This window comes from Myotis brandtii, unplaced genomic scaffold (assembly GCF_000412655.1).
Source record: "Myotis brandtii unplaced genomic scaffold, ASM41265v1 scaffold123, whole genome shotgun sequence".
Taxonomy (NCBI): Eukaryota; Metazoa; Chordata; class Mammalia; order Chiroptera; family Vespertilionidae; genus Myotis; species Myotis brandtii.
Genome location: NW_005354291.1, coordinates 9,498,660 through 9,515,072, shown reverse-complemented (window position 1 = coordinate 9,515,072; position 16,413 = coordinate 9,498,660). Strand labels below are relative to the sequence as shown.

Genomic DNA, 16,413 nt, shown 5'->3' with positions numbered 1-16,413 from the left:
TAAAAAAGAAATGTGTGCATTTCCTGTGATGATGTCTTGAAACCAAAATTCAGAAGGTAAATTAAGAGCCAAACCAAACTGCCTTGTCATTTTGGGCATCAGCTGGTTAAAGAGGAATGGCCATTTTTTTACACTTGTTTTCGTGAGTGGAAAAAGGTTACCTATATTGGTTAAAAACTAAAATCATTTTAAATGATCACTGCTCCGAATGAAAATTTATGTTTTAGTGATTCAAAGTTATAAGATTATATATCGGCATGGGGCTTCTCTGAAGCAAATCTTACTTTACAATTCTTTTTTTTTTTTAACAACTGAAATTTATTTTCTCACAGTTCAGGAGGCTGGACGTCTGCAACCAAAGTGCCAGCCAGTTTGCTTTCTCCAGAGGCCTTTCTCTTTGCCACCTTCTTGCTGAGTGCTCACATGGCCTTTCCCTCGTGTCTTTTCCACTTCTCACTGATACCAGACATGTTGGATTAGGGCACTGCCCTTATGACCTCATTTAACCTTAATTACCACTGTAAAGACCCTGATTCCAAAAAAGTAACATTGGAGGTTTTAACCTATGAATTTGGTTGGGGGAGGCACACAATTCAGTCCATAACATGCAGTCATATACCCTTCAGGAATGGGTGATTGTAACACATTCACAATGCTCTATTCCCATTCTCTCTCTCTCTCTCTCTCTCTCTCTCTCTCACGCCTGCCTGGGATTTCTCTCCCTGGTCCACTGTTAGTTAAGAGGCTCTTCTACAGGCTTTTGATTTACTTGCTCCAGATTTGTTCAGAGAGAATGACTGTTTCTCTGATTCCAGCTCCTAGGAGAGAACACCTAAAGGTCTAGCTCTACTCTGATGTCCATCCATGATTTAAGGAAAGATAGGAAAGGGATTGGGACCAGGGTGTTAGAGACACTTTTTATCAACTGTGGGCAAGAGCCCAGCAATCAGCTGTAGTGGGAGGGACCCTACAGCCCCTTGCAGGGCCTGGAGTTAACCTCCTTCACCTGCTGGGCCATGAGAGGTCTAGGACAGGGGCACTCAGGGGCTCAGTGCAGTGACTGTTAACCATCAGGTACAGATTTTCAATTATTTTAACCACTAACGCAACTGTCCTGGTAGCAGCTGAATATCTCCTGGACGACATGACCGTGTACTTCAAAAGTAGCTCCTATCAGCATACCCTCATTAGGGAGGGGAGCAGTTAAAAGGGTTGTTGTGAACTAGGCAGCCATTCTCAATGTGCCTACCACCCGAGAATGTTTCTGTAACAAACATTGTCTGTAACATTCCTCTAAGTCATCCCCTTTGTCTCTTGAATAGGGACATATACTTTGTCTCAGAGACAATGAGAGAATTTCCTCTCGCTCACTTGCAGGTGTTTGCCAATTCCCTCCTGGCTCTGGGGAACAAAGCAAGGGCTAGATTACTGGTTTATTATAAAAGGATATTCAGGGACAGCCAGATAAAAGAGATACAGGAGGCTAGGTAGATGGAAAGAGCTCTGAGCTTCCACTTCCTCCTCAGGCACACCGCTCCCTCCGACACATACACACACACACACACACACACACACGCTCCCTGGGTTCACCAACCAAGAAGCTGCTCCTTTACATGTCTTAATGACCCTTCATCTTTTGGCGTAACTACATTTTTGCTATTACCTGCACTGCTTCATTTCCATCTTCCTCCTGATTCGGACCCCCTGACTGCCTCCCTGTCAGCTGCAGTCTTCCCTCAGCCTCCCAGTAGGGATAACAGAGGCCCTTCCCACCGAGGCTCAGTTCCACCCACACCTGCTCCTGACAGGGATGGAAAGAGGCGTCTTCACCACACCAGCCAATGGGCCCACATAGCGGGATGATTTCAGATCAGTGTCCAGCACCACCCGTGAGAACTGCCTTGCAGTTTTCCCATCTCTCCTTCCCGCCGTTTTGGGCCAGCTTATGGGGCTGGGGTCTGCCTGGCCCCCTGTCTACCATGCCCATTTCCATCTGGCCCTGACACTCTATCTAGTGCTTGTCATTAAGTTTAGAGATTTAAAAAAAAAAGTAAGGAGTGATGAAAATTGACAAGACAATAGTACTTTGGCTTTAACCCAATCTGGAAAAAATAAATAAGGCTTTCTGTCATCTGTATAACAACAATAATAGAAAATATGTAACATTTAAAATGAACAGACACTACTCTAAGGACTTTTATTAACTACATAATTTAATCACAATAATCCTATGAGACTGGTACCATTATGTCCCCCAGAAATTGAAGGAGAGAGAAATTAGGTCACTTACCAAAGGACACACAATTAGTAAGAGGTAGAGTTTGGATTCCGATTCAGAATAAGTAGAGAACACAGATAAACTGACAAGATCAAAATGACAGTATTCAAGCTTTTCATTATTTACTTTAAAATATTAAAATTCTAAGAAAATTAATCATATTTAAGATATAATCATATACATTATCATATTTCTAAAACTAATGTAAAAATTACTTTGGGAGCTGTCATTAATATTAATAAATCAAGTGATAATTACATGTCCATGGTAAATCAATTTAATAGAGGAAGATGAGAATTAATTCATAGATGCTACTTAAACATAGAAAAAATTATCCAAATAATCCATCCTGTAAAAAGATCTCTTCTTATAATATAATAATAAAAGCCTAATATGCTAAGTGTCCAGTCAACCAGTCATCCGTTCAACAATCAAAGTATAATATGCTAATGATATGCTAAGGCCACTCAACCGCTCACTATGATATGCATTGACCACCAGGGGGCAGACATTCCAACCAGTAGATTAGCTTGCTGCTGGGGTCCGGCCAGTCAGGACTGAGAAGATGGCCCAGACACCCCCTGGAGCCCTTCTGAAGTCCCTCCCCAGCTGGTCAACCTCCCGTATCCCTCCCTGACCCGGATCGTGCACCAGTGGGGTCCCTTGGTCTGGCCTGCGCCCTCTCGCAATCTGGGACCCCTCGGGGGATGTCGAAGAGTTGGTTTCAGCCCGATCCCACAGGCCAGGCCAAGGCACCCCACTGGTGCACAAATTCGTGCACCAGGCCTCTAGTACACAAATAATGAAGTAAAATACTGGCAGCGACTCTCCATGCTTTCTAAACCAGCTGTTTCCATCTTCTTAGTCCCTCTATTTTCAACTTGCTTTCAGCCCTACTGCCTTGTTTGTGCTTGAGGTTTGGGGGAAAGAAAAAGTGGAAACTCTTTATCCTAGCATCATATCTAACATTTACAATATTACATCTTTCAGAAAATAATAGGTAGAAATGTAAGGAGGAAGGGCACACAATAAGAATAGGACCACTCTTGTTAATGATTATTCATCTTACTAACTATAGATAAGAGGTTTTCTTACAGATCCTGGGAAACTGGAGGATGTATTGCAAAGAGAAATTAGGGCTGTAAACAGATAATAGATGCCTCAGAGCCCAGATGGGTCCATTACTCAGAAAAGAAAATGCATTGTGAGAACAGACAGAGGACAGGAGATGCTTTGATTTCGTTGCTGTGCCTGGACGCTGATCCCCTCCAGAAGGGGTGGAGCTGTTTTTAACATCATAGAAAATTAACTACCTTGTTATCAGACTTCAAGATCTTAGAAGGAGACACACAGACCCTGGGCCCTGCACCACTTATCTTGCCCACCTCCCTTTGCATGTATCCTTTCTTCCTTATCCATATATACCATAATCAGCTGGATAGCAGGGGAGGTTAAAGCAGAATTCACAGGGTGACCTGCTGCTCTCCCATACTGCCAGCATTATTGGAATAAACACTCATATATGATTCAGCCTTGTCTCTGCTTCATTTGGCTCAAGTAGTGACGGGCAGCCCGGACCTGTTTTGTGTCCAGTTTCAGAAGCATGTTTTAAACCTACTGTTGACACCTCCTTCTACCTATACGCACAGGCTGAGAGGAGCCGGTGCTCCTTGGTGGCATCAAGTGGAAAGGAAAGCAGAGGGCAGGTGATATGCAACTTCTACTAGCCAGACCACTTCACAAAAGCCACCAACCGAAGGCGCTATCTTGCTTCCTGGACCTGGAGCTTTTTTCCATCAAACAGAACAGAGGAAGAACATGGCTTCAGTTCAAAAACATTTAGCTCATTTATACTGACTAACAACATGTGAACCAGAGAGATAAGAGGTCGATGGTACCCAAGAAGTCCTCAAGGCTGCAAGCTCACTGAACACTACACCTTTATTTACAGCACAATCTGTTCCCATAGACGCTCATTGTCTACCTAGCAAAACTCTTTTCAATCCCCTGTCAAGCCTTCTCAGGTGCAGCATGGCAGATCACATGCTGTTTGGCCATGTAAGTTATTATGTCTGCATGTGGCTTTTCTCATCACGATGAGATGAAAGAGGAGTCTCCTAACAAGTCATCCAAGAATGCTTTCATGGAGCTCAATCTCAGCTGGGCTCTCAACTCCCCTTGATCAAACTCCAGCTGTATTCTTGGCTCACCACAGTCTTGTGGTCACTCAAACGTAAACAAGCTGCAGCCTACTCCTCCCTATCACATCTGTTTTCCTAATATTTTGTTCTTTGGAACAAATAATGACATATTCTCCTAAACTCACCAACTTAACATTTAATTGTGTAAACTAAAGAATATGTGTTCTATAAACACAAAATATCCCCCACCTCAAAATTCCTCACCAAATATGATCTATACACTTACAACTTCATATATATACTAGAAGCCCATTGCAGGAGGATTCCTGCAAGATAGGGCTTCCTCGGGCCAATCTCACCGCCAAGCCCCTCCACCCAGGGCCACAGAGGGGGGTCCCGCCCGCCCAGGGCTGCACACAGGGGTCCCGGCTGGGGGCGGGGCTTAGGCGGCACATGGGGGCCTGATGGCAGCTCATGCCGGCCTGCCCTGCCTGCAGTATGCCAATTAGCCGCCATCTTTGTTGGCAGCTAATTTGCATATCACACTGATTAGCCAATGGGGTCGTAGCAAAGGTACGGTCAATTACCATGTTTGTCTATTATTAGATAGGACACACACACACACACACACACACATATATATAAATATATACACACATATTTATTGATGTCAGAGAGGGAGAGAAGGATAGAAACATCAATGATGAATGAGACACACCAATTGGTTGCCTCCTGCATGCACCCCAACCAGGGCCAGGGATGGAGCCTACAACCTAGGTATATGCCCTTGACCGGAATCAAACCTGGGACCCTTCAGTCCATAGGTCGATGCTCTATCCACTGAGCCAAACTGGCTAGGGCTATACTCACAACTTTTTTAAGTATAAAAAACAGCTCCTTTTAAAAAAATTATCTTTATTGTTGAAAGTATTACAGATGTCCTATTTTTCCCCATTGACCCCCCCTCCATTCCACACTCACCCCCCACCAGGCCTTCACCACACTATTGTCTGTGTCCATGGGTTATGCAAATATGCATATAAATTATTTGGTTAATCTCTTTCCACCCTACACCCCCCACCTTCCCTCTGAGATTTGTCAGTCTATTCCATGCTTCTATGTCTCTGGATCTTATACACTTACAACTTAATCTAAGATGTTTTCCTCCTTCGATGCAGTAGCTTCCCTCTTAAATCAATATTTCCCAACATTAAGAAATGCCAGAAAGCCATTGGTGTAAAACATTCTTGGGATCTCAACAATGAAATAGGACAATGAAGCTGTTCTACAGAGAAGATCATTCAGAAATAAGTTCATAGAAAAATCTTAAAAAGTAATTTAAACTTGTTCTATAACACTAACCTCTATACCGCAACATACTTATATTGTGGTTGAATGTATTCTGCTTTTATAGCCTCAAGGTAAAAAATGTGGAACCATGTACCTAAATTGGTCAGATTATTTACAGACAAAACTACAGTTTCAAATATAATCCCCAAAAAAAGAGTTGAACACCTAGACAGTGTGGAAGGGACTGTACATTGGCAAAATATTTTAAATTCATTCATAGACATCACTAATTGCAGTCTTGTAATGTTAAGCAAGAAAGACTTAGACTCCTAGAGAGTTTTTATAGCTCATACTGCTCCTATGCATCTAGTACTTGCTTCATTTCCCACTTTCTCATTAACAAATTCCTTGACTCTCCTCCCAACATTCTTCCCTCCTCCCCCTCCCAACCCCCATCTTAACAGAACACCTCACCTCACCTAATTCACCCTCTTTCAACTCCCCAGGCATTTTCCCTACACACCACTTTGGACAGAAGCCCGTACCTAACAAAGGAAGGTGTCCCAACAAGGAAATGTCGCCAGAACTGAGTGAGGGAGTAGGAGAGAAATAACACTAAGATTTACATTAAGTGTGCTATAAGTTAGGAAATGGTACAAGGAGGAAAGGTGCTCAATGATACAAGCCTTTTCATTCGATTTGGTTAGAAACATTCCCTGGGTAACATATTAGATAAAAGAGGGTTTTGCAGAAAAAAAACAATAGTTGAATATGGAACAGTCATTACACATATGACTAAAGAATCAGGTGTACCTCTCAAACCAGTTTCAAAATAAATGTTTTTCTCCAAGAAGAGAGAAAAAAGTATCCAAAGATTTTCTTTTTTAGTATGATACACATGGCTATGTAATATAACTTTATGTATAACAAGCAATTGGAATCTTGCTTTTGTCCGCATTTCAAACTTAAACATTTAATTGTGAAATCTCCCCTGGTATATTCTTAAAACACAGAATTGTAAGGATTACATAGTTTTTCTAACAGATTTAGACTCAGTATAATATATGAATATTTGATTACATATTTCTTTTTAAAAAGTACAGTAAAAAATATATCAGATCAACCAGTGACTTTCACACAGCGTTCTCTTTTAGAGATTTTAAACACAAAAGATCTTTGCAAAATTTAAAGAAGCACCTGTAGGCTAATAAAATAAGCAGTGGGTTTGGTAGGCAAAACAATTTCTTTTTATAAAAAATTTAAGAAACAAGGAATCTGTATTTTAGGATGATAGTATGCAAAAATATTATATACACTGGTGTATTTCTCTTTTGCTGTACCTGGTATGTGCTATCATAGTGGGCAAGGCCACAGGAAAGTGAGACCAGCCAAACCTGACACCATCCTCTCATATCCACCCAATCCACACTTTGGACAATTTAGACACATGCCAGTGGGGACATGTGTGATAAAAAGTTATAACCTGTTGAAAAGTGTGTTTCACATGATTTCCCTATCCATTCAGCTTATTCCCAGGTGACTACTCCCCTCACTTAATCCCTTCAAGGATGGGCTTAAGAAAGTGGCAGAGCAGTCTTCCAGACTTCTCTACTCAAGGCTTCCTCCTCTTTTGCTACCGTGATGGACTGACATCACTAATTCATTCATATATATTATTGGTTTTAGAGAGGGAGAGGGGGAGTACAACACTATTGTTGGACTCGGGTTATTTTAAAATATATTTTTATTGATTTAGGAGGGGGAGAGGGAGAGAGAAACATCAATGTGAGAGAGAAACATGGATTCATTGCCTCCTGTATGCACTCTGACCAGGCCCCTTAACCCAAAACCTGACCTGGAAGCGAACCAGTGACCTTTTGGTGCACAGGACAACACTCAACCAACTGAGTCAGGGCTGGACTGACTCTTCTTAACAATATGGGCCCCTGTGAAAGCCTGCCTGCTCTGCCTCTCTATCAGCAGCCCTGAGCTCCTTCACTGCACCTGAGCTATTCCCTCCCCTTTCGAAGGTGGTGCTTCCTGAGATTCTTCTCCTCCAGGCCTCCTGCCACACTTTCTGTGCCTTCTTACAAAGGAGCACTCACTCTCGGGGAGTGAAACAAATGTACATGCAAGTTTTGCTGGTTGTAGTTGCTTCTGGACACACTTACTGATCATTGGCTATTTACAGATTTCTCTATCTCCTAGATTCACTAGAGTTTTGTGATGTTTTCCCCAATGTCTGTATTGCTCTGTAGGATTTTCAGAAGAAGAGATAGAAGATTCAAATAGCCACCATCTTCTTACCAGTACGCAAAGACCTTTCTCCTTTTGTCATTCTCTTTCCATGCATATAAGAAAGCCAGTCTGCAGTCTAAAAAATTCTCCAATGAACACAAGACACTGGGATGGGGGTGAGGGCATGTGCCAGGGGGTAGGGGAGGCTGGGGGAAGGTCAATTGGAAAAAAAAAGGAGACATATGTACTACTATTTGTAATACTTTAATCAATAAAAAAATTTTTTTTAAATTCTCAATGTGAAGCCAAAATTTGTAATACTTTAAACAATAAAAAAAAATTTTAAAATTCTCAATGTGAAGCCAAGTTAGCCTATTTAGTTAAAATGCTTACCTTACAGACATTTCAGAATAGCACAGGAGTCAAGAGTCATTAAGACCACGTGCACTATGAGTAAACATAGGTTAAGACAGGTTATGAGATTTGCCCAGGGCTAAACAACAGAGCTAAAACAAGAAGACTCATGCTCCTTCAAATTTATTAGACTCCTTCAAGAAAGAACAGTTTAGCACTCCTGCATTTTGAAATGGTTTAAAAAGGCCCATTATCATGCAGCCCCAGGAAAGTGAGGGGCAGCCAAATTATTCCAGGCCAGTTAACAAGTTCCTGAGAAAATGTGCTACCTGATAGAGATATGGAGTAAATAATGGTAGTAGGAAAGGGAAGAGACAGTAGAGGGTCCTGGCTGGTGAAGGATGTAAAAAGCTGGGATTCGGCCAACCCTACTGTAGCATTTCATTACTCTCTTGGTCCTGTATACTCAGTCACCAAACTACTCAGGGACTGAGTTTTCCCTTAATTGTACCTTCAGAACAAAATTTTCATCCAGATTCATCCAGACACTCTCCTTTCCCACTCCCCATTGCTATTTCTACTGCTAACTGTCCTATAATCTACTTCCTCTCAACCTCATCATCAGATGGTCCAATAACCACCCTTCTGCCCTTGCTTTGTGTGTATCAAATTGTGTACTCAAAACAAACCACTCTAAGTGACAATAGTAGCCAACAGTAGTAATTTTTTTTAAAAAGCATTTCTTTCAGTCTAAAGTTCTCTAATTGTCTGACTCTGAAAAGCTGCTACAAGGAAGTGCCAATTCATAAACTTCAACTGTGATCATTTAAGTGCTAGTTTAGTAACTTGAAAGAATCATAAATCATAAAAGACATCTAAGAAGCACAGAAAATAATTTATGCTTTAAAAAAATCCTAATCTCTCCTTGAAAAGATCCCATTTATTTCGTAAGGAATCTAGATCTGCATTAAGACACTGTTTCATTTGAAACTGGTCTTCTTCTGCCACCAAGTGTTAGCAACCAGTTTCTGCAACGTTTAAATCACAGAAAGACAGGGTCACTCAATGAGAAAAATAAGCCCAAAAGAATGCACTATAAAAAGCATGGGGCTGAACAAGTAGTAAACTAACCATGTGAAAAATATATATATTCTAAGGACACTAGACAAATAACTGTTACTATGTCAGAGACAACATAATTTAATAAGATTTTTGAGGCTTCATTAATTTGATGAAAAAAACCCTGTAACTTTGAAAGCACAGTGATAATCAAAATAGCTTTAAAATACACAACTTTCAATACTCTTATGTGATATACCCACTGACATTTTATGAAACTAATAATATGCAAAACCAATACATTAATTAAATGCCTCCTGGTGTTAGAAAAATACATAATTGCCAAGAAAAGTCTTATGTTACCCAGAATCTGGGTTAGAACTCAATGCTCTACCTTGGTAACCAGAATACCATGTGTAACAGTGGTTCCTTATTAGGAGAACTAAAGTAGAGTTTCTATATTTTCAAAATTCTGAACACAATCTATAGAACTTTTGATTAGCCCACTGGGCTTTTGATTGCTTCTACTGGATGGTCTGATGACAGGTGCCTACAAGTGGACAGTATCCCAGAAGCCCAGGGACTTCTGCAGCCAACACTGAACACCACCAGGAAATTCTCACACTAATCTTTATGACCAGCCCAGGGGTGGTGAACACTCATCCCTGCACCAGACACTGTCCACATCTTTTAAGTCAATGAGATGTTTGACCTTCAGGAACAAACCAATTATGGCTCCAACTTGGAATCCTTTTTTGTATATCAGCATGGATACCGGCTTTTTAGGTCATTAAAAAATGGCACATTAGATGGTGAAAAAATCAAATGAAGTACTACTACAACATAATTATACCTCCTGTATATAATAATGAATGAATCATCTATCTTACTATCCCCACACCTCACACAGTCAAAATCCACATATAACTTTGAAATCCCAAAACTTTTAACTTCTATTAACCTACTCTTGGCCAGAAGTTTTATCAATAACGTAAACAGTTGATTAACACATATTTTGCATGTTATATTATTATATACAGTATTTTGACAACAAAGTAAGCTAAAGAAAAGAAAGTGTTAAGAATATCATAAGGAAGAGAAATATACTTACAGTATTTATTGAAAAAAAATCTGTGTATAAATGGATCCGCATGGTACAAACCTGTATTGTTCAGGGGTCAATGGTACATTTATTTCTGTTTTAAAGGAACAATATGCATGTATATGCACCTGTATATATTTGCAGTGTATAGGAAAAGGTCAGGAGGATAGACTAGTAGTGGTAACCTACAGAGAAAAATTATATTGGGAGAAAGGGGATGGCAGGGCAGTGAGGAGGAAAAAATTATATCTTTCACTCTATAGGTTTGTTGCATTTGATTGTTTACAGTGAGCATATATTCACCTAATATTTTTAAAACTAAAATAGCCTGTAATGTGAAAAGAGTACTTGAAATGAGACAAACTTCCTAATATTTGAGTGAAAATAAACCTATTTTTTTCACACACTTTCTCTCTCCTTTTATTTCATTCTAAATCTAAACATCACTGAATACTAGCGATACATCCCATTACTGACTTTATCAATGGCCACTCCCTTGTAAATGAGTAGACCAGGATAAAATCCCAGAAGACCATTAGTGCTGAGAGATGGGAACAGACAGTGGGAAATGCACAAAAGTTAAGAAGAAAGACCAAACAGTCACATTTTCAAATAATCTGCATTGCAAATGACAGAGAATAATAAAAGTCCACTTTTATGTGTATGCCACCTTTTCATATTGCTTTTCACTTTTACAGTGGAACCAATGATTTGCTACATAGAGAAAATGCTTGACATTTATTTAAGACTGCAAATCTCAAGAGTATACAGGAGGTCCTCAAATAATATCATTTTGGAATAATGTCCATGAGATGCCACAGGAACTTAACTCTTGTTTATATCAGTTAGGGTAAAACTGATTTCATTACACCTCGTTTCGCCGAAGTTCCAAGAACCTATTGCCGACGTTCAGTGAGGACTTTTGTATTACACACAGATCCTCTGGATCAGAATCACCCATGGCACTTACTAAACATCAAAAGTCAAGGTCTTTTTTTATTTTATTTATCTTTATTGTTGAAAGTATTGCAGACGTCCCCTTTTCATCCCCACTGACCCCTTCTAGCCTGCACACACGCACCCACACACACACATACACACACCCCGCCCCAGGCCTTCACCACACTATGGCCTATGTCCATGAGTTATGCATATATTCAAACAACTTCTTTGGTTGATCTTTTCCCACCCGGTCCATCTAACTCCAGATCTGAAGTAAGAGGGTGGAAATCTGCAGCTTCACCAAGCATCCCAGGTGACTCATGAATCCCAACGTTTAAGATAGAACTTTCTTAAGCATTCAGAAACACTGAACATCATAGTAGTAACCGGAAAGGAATCATTTCATAGATTAGAAGAAAATATTCTTATTTTGGCTTTCTGAAAAAAACAGTAAGGTCATACATACTTTATTTTCTAAAGATTAAGCATTCTAACCTAAACAAAATCCAACCTGATTTGGAGTTTATATACCACATAAGCAAGGACTGCTTCTATTTTGATCATAACTCAGCCCAGCACCCAGTATCTGGCACATAGTAAGCCCTCAATAAAGACCTGTTAAATTAATATGATTTGGACCAGATTGCTCCTCACATATATAAATTAATTTGGATAAAATGGGCATGGCCAGTGGGAGGGAAGAAAATGAGACTGAGAATGAGATAAGATGGATTCTACACAGGGCTCTGCAACTAAGGAGAATATCATCTCATTTCTGCCACTTAACCTTTCTAAGTCCCATTTCCTTTCTGTAAAGGAAGGGAGCAGATCCCGTGAAATTAACTGCCAAAGAATCATTTCAATTCAGTCTGAAATATTGAAATTGAGATTCTAGAGGAGTCTAAATATTCCTCTGATAAATGTGCTTGGGTGCTATCATTTCAAAGTTAATATTGTAAAGACAGAAACACTTTGAAATGTGGATTATTACCTTCACCACTGATTTGTCATTCTGTGATTAAGTTTGAAACCACTGGGAAGAGGGTAATCCATTTGAAAGCAAAAAAGGAAAGATAACAAGTAAAAAAGCAAACTGTCAGTCTATAAGTATTGTCAGTTGTTATCATTCCAAATTTCAAAATCTATTATTTACACAACTATTTTTACCAAAATAGTCTAGAATGGCACCTAATATAGTTAATATTAAATGTGGGGCATAGTTAGAAAAAAAACACCAACAAAACAAACATGCAAGATTTCTTCCTGAGAAGAATTTTACAATAGTTTATAGAAAACTCATAACCACAGGATGGTCAATCACTTAAACACATGTTTTAAAGGACCAAAGAGACTTTCTGAGCACAGAGACAATAAATACAAAATGTGCCAAATTTAGAAAAAAAGATCTACTTACTAATAAACATGCCCTTCATTTATAGAGCTGCAAATCAGTCTTAACTGCAGCCAAGGGTCATGGGAAGCAGGAGTGAATACTAATCTGCATGGCCACCTCACAACTCTGGTGTATCAGAGCAGGTGAGCAGATGTCTTAATGTGCATGAGCAACTCCCTGGGCTGCAATGGGAAAAACAATGAAGGGTGCCCTTCAGATTCCAGGAGAAATGCTCATGAATCCAGAAGAAAGTCAACAATTATCCCGACCTCTGAAGGAGAGGGAGTGGCCTGGGAAGGCAGAAAGTCACCCTGAGACAGGGGAAGTCAAGACACATGTCCCTTTTGCGTCATTGTTGACCATCTTCAGGGAGAAGTACTTTTAAGTACAAGGTTTCCCACAGTTACCCTCTTGCCCCGTCCCAGGAGCACTTGCTCCAAGCCCTCAATGGAGACAGCTATTGGAAACTTTAGAAGAGCTCTGTAGACTAGGGTTAAAAAGCTTGTCCCCTTGAAAAACCCAGTTGCAGTGAGCAGCACCAGTGTATGAAGGTCAGTGGAGGAAGCTTTGATAGCAGCAGGCTGAAAACAACAATTATCAAAGAAAGCAGAAAATAAAACCTTGGCACTACCTCAAGGCTTTTTGAGGGATGAAGCAGGTGTGGCAATAGACAAAGAAGCAGTGAGTGTTGGTCACAGTATACAGCCAAGAGCCACGCTGTCAAAGGAGGGAACACATAGAACAGCCTCCATGGAGGCTCATGAGCCAACTTAGCATCCCCGGGAAGTAGACCCAGGAGCAATAATAGTAAATAGGATGTCAAAACCCACCACAATGTCATTCATGCTGCTGACCATGCTTAATACTGGTGTAGCCAGTAAAACAAGGTTTGCAATACAAATGGCCACTCACCACCTTCCGGAGCCATGGTACTTGGGACAATTTCATGAAGGTCAAATGAGGCTTAAAACTTCTGCTTTCTCCTGCCAAGATGCCTTTTTCTTGAAATGTCCTTTTTGCAGCCTCTGAAGTAAATAAAAAGAAACACAAAAATGTTACTACAACACATGGCTTTCTTTATAAAAATGGCAAGTCAAAAAATAACAAAATATTTTATAATAAAGATTGTTTTATATATCTATGATTTTTTTAAATATATTTTTATTGATTTCATAAAGAAAGAGAGAAGGAGAGAGAGAGATAGAAACATCAATGATGAGAATCATTGATTGGCTGCCTCCTGCACGCCTCCTACTGGGGATTGAGCCTGCAACCCAGGCATATGCCTTTGACCAAAATTAAACCCAGGACCCTTCAGTCCGTAGGCCAACACTCTATCCGCTGAGCCAAACCAGCCAGGGCTATGATATTTTTTTTTTAAAAAGAGAGAAAAAAACAATGTACATGATAAACATATATATGACAGTTAAATCTGCAATTATTTCAAACATTGGGTAAAGCACACAAAAGCAATAATTTGAAAGAGAAACATTTAATAAAGTAACTGACTGATAAGATGCTGACTCACTGATTATACCAGTAGTGTCCAAAGGTATAAAAAAAGGACTAAAAAAAAAAAAGGACTAGCTGATCTGTGCCCTTCATCTAAAATTTCTGCTTTGACCAAGATGGAAAAACAGGAATTAGATTTGCTCTCCCATCTGAAACAACCAATAAAAGGACAATGTATATGAAACAAATGTTTGCAAGACACTGTATCCATCAAGTAATAAAGGCCAGTGGCCCCTGAGAGGTGAAAAGCAAACAAGATGAGCCCGACTGCCGAGCTTACATCCTTGAGTGTCTAGGCCTTCGTGCAAGGAGAATAGAGTCTAGTCACCTCATTGGTTCAGGAAAAAGAGCTGAGAGTAGGCATCTGGAGCTCCCAGGGCAAAGAACTGGAGAAGTGAGACTTACACAGAGTGAAAACTCCAGAGATCTGCAAAGGATCCCCCTTGAGTATTTAGCTGAGCATCAATACCAGCACATACATGTGAGCAAACTATGTGGGGCATGTCCTAAAACACCCTTCATTGCAAATCACTGCCACCAAATGATTTTTCTTCTCTCTTCTATGGCAATAGAGAAGGTTAAGCAAGAGACCGTTAAAATGCCAAGAAAACACTGGTTCTCAGTTGTAGACAGTTTTGCCTGAGTTAAGCAGCAACAGACCTCATGGAACATGGAGGACTAGAGTACCAGGCTGGAAGGCTATGACGTCAAGATGCCCAAAGTACAAAGGAGAACAGGTCCAGTGACACCACGAGGTCTTCCATCGGGCTCCACTGAAACCAGGCACAGCCAAGGGCTAGAAATGCTGCCATCAGCCTCAGACCGATGGTAGCTACCGCTGATGACACAGCCCATCTCGAGAATGGATTCTGCACGGTTCTTTTTTGGTCAAGTTACTAGCTTCTGATTCAAAGTCTGAGCCAAAGCAAGATCATGTTCCTGGCACCAAAAGAATCTATGAAAGAATGTACCTGACATGGAGATGCTGGGAAAGAGTTTAGATATTGAACAGCCAAAAAAGAAGTCAACAGTCTAGGCATGCATATGTTTTAAAACAATGAGTATATTCAGGACAAGTACTATTATAATTAACTTGTCAACTTTTAGCTCATATAAATTACAAGCAGGTATATCTTTCCTCAATTATTTTGGCATATTCTCAACTGTTTTAAATAGACACAGAGTCAAAATATTAGGCTGATTCATACAAAATTTTTTTTTTATGAGTCAAAACAATCAAACATTGGTAATGTCTGATGGCTTAACATATACCATGGTAAACCTATTTATTAAGTTCCTAACATCTGAGTGAAGGAATTAGGGCACATTTTCCAAGCTTCAAGTATTTGAGGAATTATGACATAGATGAGCTTCTGATAGAATTTACCAATATGTTCATAGCAACCCAGAAAACAGAAATAGCATGAAGATATAAAAGCAAAAATTCATTTATTCAATTATGTTCTGAGCACTTCCTATATATGTCCGGCACATTATCTGTTAAAGTCAGCAAGCACATCCCTGCTTTCATGGAGCTTGTAGTCTCATGGGACAGATTTCAGCCCAATGAAGAGGAGGACTTAACAATATTCAGAATTGTCAAAACATGCAAGAGCTCTGGCTGATGTTGTTCAGTGATTAAAGGATTGGCCTACATACACCAAAGGGTTGAAGGTTAGATTCCTGGTCAAGGGCATGTACCTGGGTTGCAGGTTTGATCCCTGGCTCCAGCTGGGGCACATTTGGGAGGCAACCAATTGATGTGTATCACATCAATGTTTCTCTCTCTCTTTCTCCCTCATCCTGCCCTCCCTTCCACTCTCACTAAAAAAAATCAGTGGAAAAAATATACTCTGGTGAGGATTAACAACAACAAAAACATACAAGAGATATCGTGAAAGTAGTTTTTTCAACAGAAAGTAAAATAGTAGGCATCTGTATCATTTATTACTATCTACATTAGTTTTACATATTATTTGATTCTAAAGAAACAGCATTTTTCAATCTACTGGTCAAATGTTGACTCAAGAGTTTTCATTATTGACTGAAATCATGGGTGATGGATATCTATTCACAATACTGTTTTAAAAAATATTGTCACAAA

The 16,413-nt window shown here is 39.9% G+C and overlaps 1 protein-coding gene across 5 annotated transcripts in view; it reads right to left on the bottom strand.

Moving 5' to 3' along the window:
* Positions 1–16,413, bottom strand: part of AKAP7 (A kinase (PRKA) anchor protein 7) — an 85,246-nt gene that overhangs the window by 38,603 nt on the left and 30,230 nt on the right. For all 5 annotated transcript variants that reach the window (XM_005859006.2, XM_014533821.1, XM_014533822.1 and 2 more), the window contains exon 6: positions 13,710–13,822. In XM_005859006.2, coding sequence (XP_005859068.2) covers positions 13,710–13,822 — 113 coding nt within the window. The remainder of the gene's footprint in view (positions 1–13,709; positions 13,823–16,413) is intronic.